Raw genomic sequence first — 14,953 nt, forward strand, 5'->3', positions numbered from 1 at the left:
GGATGTTTGCTCACACAGACAGTAAACAAAGGGAAATGAAGCAGGGATGTAATACCATGAAGAGTTTCCTAAAATAAATAGTCGTATTTGACAAGTTGAAAATGAGCCTCAATTTTGTCTTCCATGATACATTTTTCCTACATATTTATTTACCTGAATTGGTTCAGGCAAGTTGTATTGTCTAATAATGTTACCTGGAATCTTTAGGAAACAAAAGCACTGAATTCTGAGCAGAAGCAAAGGAATGTTATTTGTCTTTTTATTTCAGGAAAAATATGTGATATTGGATAATTTGGCTATCTTAAAAAGATAAAACTTGCTGAGACTTGAAGCAATGCAGATGTATGAAGACTCTGCTATCACAGGTGGTACAGACATCCATCTTCCCTTGTCTGTTTTTTCAACCTGGATGGCCTCTGTGGACTAGATGAACAAGTGTGTTTTCCATTTCATGAAGAAACCAATTGGGAGCTAGCCTGAGTAGTGTGAATTTAATTATCTGCTAGAATAGAAACATTGTTTTTTTGGTTTTTTTTGGTTTTTTGTTTTTTCCTCTGACAAACTCACAATTGTTTACAATGCTTTGGGGACATTAACAAAAATTACAAATGCAAATTGTATCACAAATCTGGGGTAATCTCAACTATGGATGTACTATTTCCATTATATTGTCCCTAATCTACAGTTACTGATTTTCAAACTCAACCTGAATTCTAATTTGCTAGCATACAAATAAAGACAAACATTCTTTACTGTTTTGCAAGGTCTTGTCTTGCCTAGTCTCTATGTAAATTGAATTCACCAAGTACAGATCACATAAGTAAAATTTTAAAACCCACTGTGGGGAAATTCAGGGAAGGTCTAAAGTGGTGTATTACCCTCAGTCTTCAGAAGATGAACACTTCATAAGTGTTCCTCAAATTGACATTCTTCTTTTTTTCTCTGACTAAGTCAGAATTGTTTACAATGTTTTGGGGACATTAACAAAAATTACAAATGCAAATTGTATCACTAACCAGGGGTAATCTCAACTAGGAATATACTATTTCCTTCTTATTGTTCCTGATTTATAGTTACTGATTTTCAAACTCAAGCTGAATTCTAATTTGCTAGCATGCAAATAAACACAAACATTCTTTACTGTTTTGCAAGGTTTTGTCTTGTCTAGTCTCCATGTAAATTTAATTCACCAAGTTCAGATAACACAGGCAAAATTTTAAAACCCATTGGGTGGGGAATTCAGGGAAAGACTAAATTGGTGTATGAACCCCAGTCATCAGAAGATGATATAAAACTTCCTCAAAATTCATGGATTATTTAAATAAATACTTTAGCTTCATGAAGTAAAATTAGGAATGGTTATGTAGGTTGCTTTCTTACTAATTATTTCCTATTTACTTTGGATCTCCCAGGAAAATTTATTTCTGTATAATTATCTGAAGATGGATCATGTTGTAGTTATTTATAAGAAGTAAACACAAACACATACATGTCGGAGCCAGCCGACAAGGGTGAGGCTGAAGTAGAGAGGGCGACTGAATGAGAGGACCACCACTCTGCTGGCAATGGCAATAAGCCTTTAATGGGAGAAATCCTTTATAGTAAAGCACAGTGAGGCTAAAAATAGAATCTAACAACAATCATGTAGCACAATTTCTTAGCACTTTCTCACAGCAAAAGCATGCCCACTTCTTCATATCTTACAGTAAATATTTTTCCCCATGCCCAGGTGCATGAGGTTAGTTTCTTTGATCCTTGCACACACAGCTCTCAAGAGCCTTGAATTCCTTCCAAAAACATCTTGGGTTCATGGAGCAGTCATGCCCTCAGCTTCAGGGAGACTATCAGAAGGTGCCCCCTCCTTGCCTTTCAGCAGAGATGCCATCCCTAAATCTTCCCCTATGCTAAAGAACATTCCTACTACACATACACACATACACACACACATACAACACAACCAACAACAACAAAAACACTTAGAGCAGCAACTAATATGTGTACATATTTCATCTGGTTTCTGAAAAACACTTATTAGGGTTAGATAAGGTATAAGTTATTATCTGTTACTAGAAGTAAAAAAAAATCTTTCTAAGCTATACATACCCTTCTTTCCGATTAAATATGATGAAAGTTACTTTTTTCAATAATTTAAGTTTTTATGTATATGTATATATATGTATATGTTTATATATACATAAATAACATATATATGTTTATGTGTGGATGTTTCTATGTGTATGTGTGTATATGTGTGTGTCTATATGTATGTCTGTGTGTGCTGTGTGTGTGTGTGTCTGTGTATGTGTGTCTCTGTCATGGGTTTTTAAGATTCAGATGGCACTTTACAGAAGTTGCTCTCTCCTCTTTGGTACCCAGTGTTAGAACTCAGGTCCTCAGGGTAGGAATCAAGTCTTTACCTGCTGAGCTATGTTGCTGATACTTTCTATGGAGCGTGTGACTTGGGATTGAGTCTGTAGGGTGGCCTCGCTCCTTCTTATACTTAATAGTTAAATGTTAATTTAATTTTTAAATTACTTAAATTAATTAATTTTATACTAATGTTTGGAGGAATTTTATACACAATGCTGAAATTGGCTCCTGATCTTCCTTTCTCAGCCTCCAGAGTAGATAGGATTATAGGCATAGAACCATCAAGCTCAGCTTATGCTCTTATGACTTTTTCTACATATTAATTAATTTTATACTAATGTTTGGAGGAATTTTATGCACTATACTGAAACTGACTCCTGATCTTCCTTTCTCAGCCTCCAGAGTAGATAGGATTATAGGCATAGAATCACCAAGCTCAGCTTATGCTCTTATGACTTTTTTGACATATTTTCAACTATTTTTCCAAGTCATATATGTATGAGATAAAACATATGAAATAAAATACATAAAAATGTATGAGCAATATATGTATATATATAATACTGAATTATAATTGTGCCATTTTATATTAACTAACATATTTCTTTTAGGACTTTTATATATATTTTGTTCTATATTTGATATATTTCCATCCTATATTTGTTGCTCAGTTGCTTATTTTCCTTTATTCTATGACTTCTCTTTCTCTCTTTTCTTGCTCTCTCAATCTTATTCTCTGCCTCTGAATCTGTTCTTTCCTTTGTCACTCTCTGTCCACTTGTATATTGTTACTGTGAAAAAAAGCAAATTTAGTATCTAGGGTATGAATAATCAGATTTAAAATAAATTTATGCATATGTGTTATTAAAGTTGTCTTCATTAAAGATACATATATCACTTTTTATTTTTATATAATATTTATATATTATATAAACTATTATATGCTATATAAACTATTAAAATTTCATAAAAATGAGAGAAAGCAAAGACTATGTACATCGGAGTAGAGTAACTATATATATGAAAGGAAATGGCAAAAATGCTAGCAACTTACTGCTAAGCCTTTTCCTTATCTGAATCTTAGCTTTCTCACATGAAAAAACATTTCATCAAACCTGTGAGGAGGAAAGGTATGAAGTACACAAATTATTTGCTACATAAATATCAAAGCATTTGCTTTAATATTGAAAACACCCACATTTTATTTAATGGTATCTGTTTCTCCAGATATCTCCAAATACGTGAACCAAAAATATAGGCATCATTGCTTGAACTTTAGTTAAGTCGAGAGCAGAAAAGATGTTTATGAAATGTTTATATTTTTAAACAAATAAACCAACATAGACATTCTATAAGAAGAACTAAAAAAGAACCTACCCAAACAACAGCAACAGTGAAAACAGTAACTTGAAAATTCTTATTATTAAATGAAGTATAAAATTTAAAATTACTATAGACATGAACCACTCCATCATATATATATATATATATATATATATATATATATATTGTATATACATATATATATATATTATATTATGCCCGTAATTCCTTCTTCTAACCCTTCTTGCAACTCTATTATTTTAAAAATTCTTTAAAAATTAATTTTTTAAAAAAAATTATCTTTAGTCTTTTTTACATTCCAGTTGTTATTCTTCTCCCAGTCTGCCCGCCCATAGTTCATCATCCCATTCTTCCTCCCCTATCTCCAAGAGGATGTCTTCACCTGCACCACCTAACACCAAGACTCCCCACTCTCTGGGGCCTCAAGTTTTTGGAGGTTGAAGTACATCTTCTCTCACTTAGGACAGACCATGCAGTCTTCTGCTATATATGCACCAGGGGCCTTGAACCAGCTAATTGAGACTGCTGGTCTTCCTATGGGGTGGCCCTATTCATCAGCTTCTTCCAGCTTTTCCCTAATTCAGCCACAGGGGTCCCTGACTTCTGTCCATTGGTCGGGTGAAAGTAACTGCATCTCACTCAGCTACTTGTTGGGCCTCTCAGAGGGCAACCATTCTAGGCTCCTATCTCTAAGTACACCATAGCATCAGTATGTCAGGACTTGGAGGATCCCTTTGAGCTGGAACCTAATTTGGACCTGTCACTGGACCTCTTTTCCCTCAGGCTCTTCTCCATTTTGTCCCTGGAGTTCTTTTAGATAGGACTAGTTCTGAGTTAGAATTTTTGACTGTGGCATTGCAAATCAATCCTACCTCCCAGATCTCTGGTAAATACTTGAGGGTCCTCATTCTTCCCACCTCCCAAGGTTGCATATGTCCATTTATCCTGCTCTCTAAGACCTGAGGGCCTGCAGAATAATTTCCCTTTTAAACCTCTCATTTGTGTCATTCATGCATCGAACCACATAAAACAATCCACATTTATTTCCTGTTAGTCAGTTACAATTTACTATAAAGCTTTGTTCCTATGAAAAACTAGTTGTTATCCAACCTAGTAAAATGCAGATACATGATGTAAAAATGTTATTGAAAATTGTTAGTTGAATCTTACATTTTAAATGATGAACATCCTATATTATTTCCCATAATCTGTATGATTTATGTCATTTTTAAGCTTTTCACATAGAAAAATATTTTTAAATATACATCCTAGTTTGCTGTTAACTGTTGTAACAACATTATGACTAAAAAAGCAAGCTTGGGAAGAAAGTATCTATTTCTTTTTTGTTGTTGTTTTTTGTTTTTTGTTTGTTTGTTTGTTTGTTTTTTCAAGACAGGGTTTCTCTGTGTAGCCCTGGCTGCCCTGGAACTCACTCTGTAGACCAGGCTGGCCTCGAACTCAGAAAGCTGCCTGCCTCTGCCTCCCAAGTGCTGGGATCAAAGGCATGCGCCACCACCACCCGGCAAAAGTATCTATTTCAACTTGTAACTCAGGTAGTCTTGAAGGGAAATCAGGTTAGTCAATCAAGACAACAATCTGGAAGCAGAAACTGATGAAAAGGCCATGGAGGAATGCTGATTGTCAACTTGCTTTTCATGGATACCTCAGTATGCTCCATTATACAAACCTGAACCACCATCCCATAGGTGAACTAAGAAAAGTGAGTTGTGCCTACCCATCAATCATAAATCAGTAAAATATTACACACACATGGTGGCTGCCCAGTTAGAAGGAGGTATTTCCTCAGTTGAAGTTTCTTCATCCAAGATAATCCAAGCTTGTGATAGGTGAAAAAGACAAACAAACAAACAAAGAAAACTATCAAGTAAAATATTTAAAAATATAAAGTTGTACTTTAATCCATATGTGTAACTACATATTCTGTATCTAGTTTTCTTAGTCTGAGAAAGCTAAAAGGAATAAACTGTTATAAAATTAATGTTTGGTATAATCATTCTTACATTCAAGTAATCTACATTTATGTAATTTTTTATCCAACAAACATGTTTTTATAGGTTCTACAAAGACTGGAAGATGCTTAGAGAGTACTTATCTTGTAAGTTGAAATCACTTATTAAACATTATCTTGTAATTTGAAAATATAATACACATCTTTTTTGTAATTCAGACCTAAAAATTTATAAATACAAAGATTTTATGTTAATCTGTTTTCCTCTAAGATATGCAAGGTCATTCACAGAAATGAACCCCAGATCAGTACACTCTAGGGTTTCCTTCTTTATGCCTGCACCTCAGCCACAAGAGTACAGAGAGAAAAGCCTTTCTCAGCTTAGAATTACCCAGAATCAGGACCCAGGAGTGCACCGAGGGAAAGGCTATTCTTGAAGCCTCTGTGATCAAAAGCAGCAGCATTCTCTCCAGAAGGAGAGAACTCCAAACCTTGACAACAAGAGACAGGAAGAAAATGGAGTACAGGATGATGGAGGCAATCAATGTCTGCAAGGCTCTGATGTGGGCCTTAGTGCTGGCATCTCTGCATCCATGGGTACTGTTTCGCATCTTCCTCTGATGTTTCCAGAGGGAAAAAATGAGAAGGAGAAAAGTGACCAGTGACACAGCAAAAGGTATGAACAGAAATACAGTGTTGGCAAATGTAAATGACATAGAAAGCCGTGTGTTATTCACAATCAAGTTGTTACAAATAGTTACATTATATTCAGTGATTAAAATGTTCTCATGTGCATTAATAACTATAATATTTAAGCACAAGAGAACCAAAGATATTATCAATGTCCCTGTCATAACTTTTTTAACTCTGACCTTTAAATAAAGGAAAATAGGGTTGGAAAAATTTGCTATCTTGAAAACACAAAAGATGCTGAGAGTTGTAGCAAAACAGAGACTACTCTGATTGAATGTTGTCCATATACTGTGTACTATGCCAACTATTCTTTCAGTCATCCATTGTCCTGGGTAAAGCATATATATCCACCAACTCACTAATATTAACAACAGCAGTGCAGTTCTGGAGATGGCCAGAGCAATGAGGATCTGATCCACTGAAGAGATCTTTCTTCCCTTGACCAAGTCCTTTATGTTCACCACTGCTATGAACCCATTGCCAAAGATGCCAATTGTAAATTCCACATTCAGAATGACTATAAATGTGATCTGTAGGACACCATTCATCTTCACTTGGATGCTTCAATTTCTATTGTCACAGTCTAAGATTCATGATGCTAAAATGTGCATATTGAATAAACAAAGCTCCATATCATGTTCCGTAAACAAGGTACAGGTCTAATCCCAAAGAAGCCATTATGTCTTGCTAATGATTTCATTCTTTCCATCATAAAAGTCTTGTATTTCCCTATAGAGAAGAACTGAGCTCCATCTAGATGTGGTTTGCATTACACATAGCAGCCTAGAGATGTTGCAAATTTTGGTGAAGGAAATGTTGATCTCTTGTGATGAGAAGCAAATGAAGATATATTTATTTACATTCTTTATTGTTCTGTTCGCTTTCTTATATATATATTTTAATATCTGTTAACATGAGAATTAGGTAAATCATATAAAAATGTCTCTCCTTTATATAAGGCAGCAACAATCTGAATTTGTGCGTAGTAATTCCTTAGTATCACATGACTTTAGAACTTTTTGAATCAGATAGGTTTCAAACCTATGAACAATATGTAAATCGCTTACTATAAATTCACCATAACCAAATAATATCAAGAAAATCATTACTTTCCAAAGGTTCTGTAGTGTGAAAATATATATTCACCATTTGATTTTATGCAAAGGAATGCTCATGCCAATATCCATGCATACATTATTTAAATACAAAACCCATCATCTCAATATCATTTTTTTCAACCATTCAGCATGTCTGAATCATGTAGCTCAAGTATGGCATGCTGATCATTTTTAAGGTGATGCTGTTTAAAAATGCTAGTATATATATGTGTGTGTGTGTGTGTGTGTGTGTGTGTGTGTGTGTGTGTGTGTATGTGTGTACATATATATATGAACACTGACTGCAAATATTGTGTAAAATTGTACTGATTTATGACTCTATTCAAACATACGTATGAAAATCTTTTCAGTCTCAGGAATCATTCCCTAAGGGAAATGAGACTACATGCACAGCAGGAGACCTTTTTCTTTTATGGCTGACATTGCTCTATAAGGTACATCTATCTATAGTCACTAGGGACCTGTAGATTTATTTTTCTTCCCTATACTATGCCAACATCAGTTCACCTTTTTTTCTGAAGGCATGAAGACACATGACATTACAAAATTTGGGAAAAGTAATGTTTCCTGGTCCTTCTTTCTTCTTTGATAGCTATAATGTAAGTAAAGGGTCAATAATACAAGATGAATAGTAAATAAACAGAAAAATGTGTATCATATTTATTCCAGTGTATATGTATATGGCTCACCCTATACTCAGTCCCCAGATGCAGTATCAATATTTAAAAATAATGAGAAAGACAGAGAAACTACGAAGGCTAACAATTAGCTATACTTATCACTACAACTATGCCTAGGCAAGAGATTTTACAGAAAAATATATTCTTTCCCTTCATTCAAGGCAAAGAAATTTGGAGACAATATAGCAGGGACACAATGGGCATATTTTACAAAATTTACTAAAAATTTGATATATATACTTTCCATCTATGTGAAACCAAGAGGCTGACTCTAACATTGCTCCTTCCATGTAGCAAAACTGAACTCTGGAGAAAAGGACAAAAAGGAATATAAAGAATCTTGCTGTGGAGGTTCTGTAGTGTATATGTTGAGATGGCATATGCTTGGACTTCTCTACACAAGTATGTATTGAGGGCACACTAAGCACGAAAAGACTTCTCTGAGGCCATCACTGTATTTTGATTCTGAATTGATTATAGCAACATAAAGTTTTCACCTGAACAAAGGTCCCTATAGGAAAGTAGTTTTCTTTATGGTTATGCGAAGGAGTGAAAAATTACATTTCCTCAGACAGACATATTTTCACTCAAAAATAAATCTTTTATATATGTATGTTTATGAGATATCTGCATGTCTTACTCAATTATTCTTTCATGATAAGTTTCATATAATGATTAAACCTAAATCTAATAATCAAATTTATTGAGCTTATCATAGTTCACTTTAAAATGTTCTTTATTTAAGCCTACATATCTATAATAAGTTACCCACTATCTCATAATAAAATCCTATTAGACTCTAGGTCATTGACATTTTTGTTTAAGAAAAATCATAAAAACATATTATTAAAATTACTGATCATTCCCTTTTATCTCTTGATATTTAAGAGATCTACTCTGAATATACTATTAAATTGTAGGACAAAGTAGACTTCCCAACCTGATAAAATGGGTAAGTAGATAGAGTAGCAGATGCTCAAAATAGTGCACAAATTGGAAACATTTAGCTGGTGCTTTCTATAATTGTCCACTACCTTATGTTATACTTTTCTCACATTTACTGAAACAAGTTTGTCTTCCTGTTATTGAATTATTTTTCCAGTGGTGCTAGAGACAGAATTTGCAACCTTACTTATGCTAAATACTCACTGCACTTCTTACAACTAACAACAAATGATGCAGAAGGGGATGTTTATTTACTTTTAGAGAAATTCAAATGGATGCATCCTCTCTGGGAACCATTATGGAGACTCCACAGACACTATCAAAAAAAATTAAGTCTACCACATGATCCACCAATACCAGTGGCACATCCACATTTAGGACACAGGATTCAAATTATTTTAGCTGGATGGAACATGAGAGTTTGTCACACAGAACTCGTCTACTTCAGTTGTGTCTGTATGACAGGCCTAAAAACCTGATCATGGACCTGAGGCCTACGCTTCAAAAGGAGCCAGTTTCCTGAGGTAGTCAGTCACTGACTTCTCCTAGCTCAGATGTGTTCCAGATTGGTCTCTGCTAAAGTCTGTGGAGATATCTGCATGCTTTCTTTATTCAGGCATAAAGGTGCCCTAAGAAATATTTCTTTATTAGCTAAACTGAGATTAAACATTATTTCCTGGCCTCCACAGTGTTTCAATAATCCTAATTGATTTCCTGGCTGTAATTAGCTTGTAATTTTTACAAAGAAGCTGTCTTACCAGACAGGGTGTCTCAAGAGTTAGAGATAGCAGTTAGGCACTTATTATCAGAGCAGTCTCACACAAGGAAGAATTGTTTTACTACCAGAGAGAAGTTGTAGGGCTTCTGTCACTAATTGTCTATGTTACAGCCAAGGAATGCTACAACCTTCAGCTACTTGCCTCAGACAGACCCAGAGAATTTATCTTAAGGCTACCAAAACAGCCCAAGAAGAAGGACACCACTGCTCCTCCGCCTTGCACCTGGCTGCTTGTTCTCACTGACCTTGATGTAGCCGTCTCCTGCCTACGTGACTTCTATTATTTGCCCCATTCTCTGTATACTATATAAGCCTGATTTTCACTTTGTAGAAATTACATTCAGATACTGCACTCCCTTGTGTTGTGTCTGTTTGTGATTTCTTCGCCAACACCTTGTCTACCTGACTAGGACCCTGTTTCTCCCACTGGTTGAGGGAGGCCCAGACTGGCTGGCCTGTGGCAAGAGTTTCCTGTGATTCTTCTTTACGAGGCATACATTGCAAGTTTCCAAGAGATGGAAGCAATTAGTAGTCCTAGTCAGCTATGATCCAAAGAAATATCAAGCCATTGTACTGTGGCCCAGCCACCCTGTGGGAAATCTGCAGGCATATGTAGAGAGGAAGAAGGCCTGACCAAATGAAATGCTTAGTGAACATGATTTTGTTGACTAGGGCATGGCCACCCCATGTACTCTAATGACTCTACTCCAACGGAGTGGCAAAGCCTTTTATGTACGTATGTCTGATCTTTATTCTTTCCCTTGTTATCCTTACAAAACCTCACAATTAGTAATTTGTAAGACAACTAAAGATAAATAACTCCAGAAGATTTATTTAGGTTTCTTTACATGAGAAACCTAAAACCTACTTAGTACATATATGAACACTATAAAGCTGTGAAGAATAGAGATTATAGCTACATACATGGCTTACCATTTTAATATATTACAGACTCCAATATTTCATTTTATAAATTTCAAATTCTATGAAAATATCACCAAGTAACAGATGTTCAACAGGCATTTGTATTTATTAATTGAATAAGCAAATAAATTAATGAGAATAGAAATGTAAGAATATCGTCCTATGGGCTCACTCTTCTATTTGAAGGATGTTTTCATGCAATTAAACAGTAAATATTTTGAAATGAATACATATATCTCACATATTAAATTTTAGAAGTTTAAGAATAACACAAAATTCAAAATATTTAAGATGATAGAAAAGTATTCTGTATTGAATATCCTAATATAAAAGTATACATAATCTCATGTGCTAAGGGTATATTGCATCTAGTTAGTTCTTATTCCAAATAGTAATGTGTAAATGTTATGCAGAAAATATGTAAGTGTTATGCAGAAAAGCCATAATATAAATATATTAGAAGACAAATCTTACCAAATAATATTTTAATAAGAATATATTGTTAATATATTTTGTGTTACATTTATACACAATGAAAATTCCAACTTATTTTCCCCCATTACACTGACTAATATTGGATGTGACAATAATATTGTATGACTATTCACAATATGTTTCTAATGTACTCTGATGGATTGATTAGTTTTGTTTTTGAGATTGTATTTTAATTATATTACATTTAATTACATTATATTTAATTACACTTCTCTATTTCCTTTCCTCCTTCCAAGATGTTGCAAACACCTCTCCCCATTTCCTTTTTGTGGCCTTTATTTCTATTGTAAAAATGTATGTATTTCTATCTATATCTATTTATCTATATGATAGATTGATTATACATATATAAATATAATATATACACATGAACATACATCCACATAACATACACATATATTTATATATATTATATGTTATATATTATATATTTATATTTGTATAAATGTGTATATATGACCATATAATATTTGTGTGTTTTCAGAAATGACCTTTCAGTACTAGAGAGCAGATTGATTTGCTCTTCCCTGGGGAGGACTACCTCTACTGCTTCCAGCTTTACTCAGGTCTGTGGATCTTTCTGAACGTTTGATGGTTTGTAGGCTTTCCCTTATCCATTTAGACATATTTGTTGGTGACCTCCTTGTGGTCATGTTCATATGTCTTTAAGGATATATCTCCCAGTGCTGCTAAATTACATGAACTCAAAGTCCTTGATTCTTTAACTCTTTCAATATTTCTGTCTCTCTTCCATGTTCTTCTCTGGGTCTTAAGTGTTAACTGCTTTATAAATATACTTACTAGGACTGGGCTTCCTAACTCTGCATTTGTTTGGTTGTGGTTCTCCATACCCATCCTCATCCATTTTGAGGATTTGTTTTCTTGATGACAGATGAAGGTTACATTGATGTATGAGTATATTGGCACATGTTCATATATTGTTGTCAGGTATTATGCTGACTTAGTAAATTAGTTGCTGTAGATTCTCCTCCAATAACCATAATTTCACTCAGTTAGCTTGTGAGTAATTAGCTAAGTTTCCCTGTACCAGGAATGGTATTTCTCTTGTTAAAAAGCTCTTGAGTCCAATTACAGAGAAACTTGTTTCCACCAAGATATGTGTACCTGTAGTGGACCAATAGGGCTGTTGTGCAATGGTGGTCAATGCTCATGGTTGTGGTTCATAAGTATCATAGTGGGATAGGATTCTTACTTATCTTCTTCTTTTGTGATCTTCTACAGTGAATTCTGATACTATGAAACTAGTTCTCAGGAAGAATGCAGAGAGATCAGTTCCATCTCTGAAGTTCCTCTTTCTAAAGTTCATTGTATCAACAGAAATTGGGACTTACTTTCCACCTCTAGGAATTAACCAATGGCAACAGCAAGAGGCTTGTTGTTTCAGGAGTCTCTTGGAAAGCCCTAGTCAACAACACAAAAGATTTATCCTGGTTGTTTTTGGAGTTTTTATCTTGTGGTCATTGACTATTAGAAAGAATACTGTCAGGCTATATAAGAAAAGTTCATTTAAAAAATATATATACATATATATACATATACATAAACAAATATATACATTATATGTGTGTGTGTGTATGTATATATATATATATATATATATATATATATATATATATATATATATTCTGAATGAAATACATTACAGGTTTTCTTAGATTAGCATGATTCCATCCTTATTGTCATTTTACATATCTGACACTTCGTCATCCTCTAATATTTATCTCCCTCTTCATTGCATAAAATCTCTCCTCTCCCATTTCCTGTTGAGATCACTTATATAATGCTAGTCTCCTTCAACCTTGTCCTATCCTCCTGTGTATTACCACTCCCAACTATGAAGCTCCACTTTTTCTTTTTCCCCTATAACATAACTTTTTTCTATGAACTGACCATCTTCAAGGGTTTGCATAATATACTCTGGAATTTATTAGGGACCCATAGTGTTCATATCTTTGGACCAGCACCTTAGACAAGTCAGTGCAGAAAGAGTGGCATGTCTCAGCTTACTGTTTCCCAGAATCAGCACAAATGAGTGGCTTATAAGAAAAACTGCTCCAGAAATGTGGTCAAATAAAAGTATTACTATTTTCTTCATCAATCCAACGTTCACAATTCCTATGATAATGAGAAGTAAGTATACTGTATACAGCAGCAGGAAGGAGAGCCCAGTTTGCAAGGCTTTAATGTGGGCCATGGTGCTGGCGTCTCTAGGATGTTTAACATTGACCTGCATCTTCTTGTTATGCTTCCACAGTGAGAAGATGAGCATGACAAAGGCTAAAAGGGATACTGTGAAGGGTATGAGCATGAACAGGGAGTTGATGGGTAAGAAAACTTGGGATGAGTAGGTGATTAAGAAAACATTGGATGAGTTTGTAAATGAGAAAATTCTGAGAAATTGTGTTGAATTCCTAAAACTATAAGACATATTGCCTTCATAAACATCAATTGAAAAATGATCATAGATGCCTAAAGATAAAATGTTCAAAGTCAAGAAAATCAGTGACATCAGTATTATCACTAATACCACTTTTTTAACTCTCCACTTTAGGTAAAGAAAAAAAGAATTAGAAAAGTTGGCTATCTTAAGGAAATAAAAGACACTGAGGCATGTAGCAAGCCAGATGCTAAAATGGTTGTTGACTACCCAGATAATACCCATTGCTGTAAGCATTTCTGATTCTATAGGCAAATGTGGGCACAGTATGCATAACAATATACAAATGAACATAGACAACACATAAATGAGTCTGGTAAGAGCTAAAGCAGTAAGAATCCGATCCACTGAAGAGATACTTCTTCTCTTGACCAAGTCCATGATATTCACTAATGCTATGAATCCATTTCCTAAGATTCCTGTTACTATTTCCACATAGACGGTGATTGCAAATGCTAACAAATGGCTGTAGTTTACTTTCTGTGAGAACATGCTCCAATTTATGATGTCTCTGATGTGTTTAAAAAAGCTCTACATATTGGTTGGTGAAAATTCAAAATATTCATTCTTCAAAATCCCATTTACACATTACTGACTAGGAAACACCAAATTTCCCAGGAATTGTTTCATAATTTCTTGATCAAAATCTTAGTTTTTTCATCCGAAGAGATGAACTCTGCTTCATCTAGTATCTCAAATCCAATTTTCTGAAGTTGAATAAAATGCTGAATTCTCACATGTTGACCTACAAAAAAAAAAAAAACCACATATATTTATTTGCATTATTTTCACTTTTCCTCTATCTTCACATTTTAGTCACACAACATGAGTTCTGGTCAGTGTTAAATATTAAGTATATTGACAGTTCCTCAGGTAATGATTTATAAGTATTTATAAATATTTTTGTTAAATAAATGAATCAAAATGTTTATTATGCATATATACATAATATAAATCTATTTGTACATTGCTCAAAATTATTTGTACATAATACTTAAATTGTCTAAAAATCTTTTTGGCGATCACATATTTTATGTTCACATCTGCAGTAATTATACTGTTCATTTTAATTTACATTAATCCATATGGGCAATAACCTACATATGTATATAACATATATCCATGAACACACGCTTATGGAAAATTATCTCTCTTTTACTCTTATTTCAATAAAAATTC

At 34.1% G+C, this 14,953-nt stretch overlaps 2 protein-coding genes and 1 long non-coding RNA gene across 3 annotated transcripts in view; 1 reads left to right on the plus strand and 2 right to left on the minus strand.

The window, feature by feature from the left end:
* The window catches only part of LOC116098391, a 6,779-nt gene extending 6,265 nt beyond the window's left edge, over positions 1-514 (plus strand). The window contains exon 2 of the long non-coding RNA XR_004121825.1: positions 269-514. This is a non-coding gene — a long non-coding RNA (uncharacterized LOC116098391). The remainder of the gene's footprint in view (positions 1-268) is intronic.
* Positions 515-5,988: 5,474 nt separating this feature from the next.
* LOC116100026 (taste receptor type 2 member 116-like) lies at positions 5,989-6,924 on the minus strand. The gene has a single exon (XM_031384078.1). The coding sequence runs from the start codon at positions 6,922-6,924 to the stop codon at positions 5,989-5,991; it is 936 nt and encodes a 311-aa protein (XP_031239938.1).
* A 6,340-nt stretch (positions 6,925-13,264) lies between these two features.
* Positions 13,265-14,266, minus strand: LOC116098392 (taste receptor type 2 member 123-like). The gene has a single exon (XM_031381025.1). The coding sequence runs from the start codon at positions 14,264-14,266 to the stop codon at positions 13,265-13,267; it is 1,002 nt and encodes a 333-aa protein (XP_031236885.1).
* Positions 14,267-14,953: the final 687 nt, after the last annotated feature.

Source organism: Mastomys coucha, unplaced genomic scaffold (genome assembly GCF_008632895.1).
Source record: "Mastomys coucha isolate ucsf_1 unplaced genomic scaffold, UCSF_Mcou_1 pScaffold20, whole genome shotgun sequence".
NCBI lineage: Eukaryota > Metazoa > Chordata > Mammalia > Rodentia > Muridae > Mastomys > Mastomys coucha.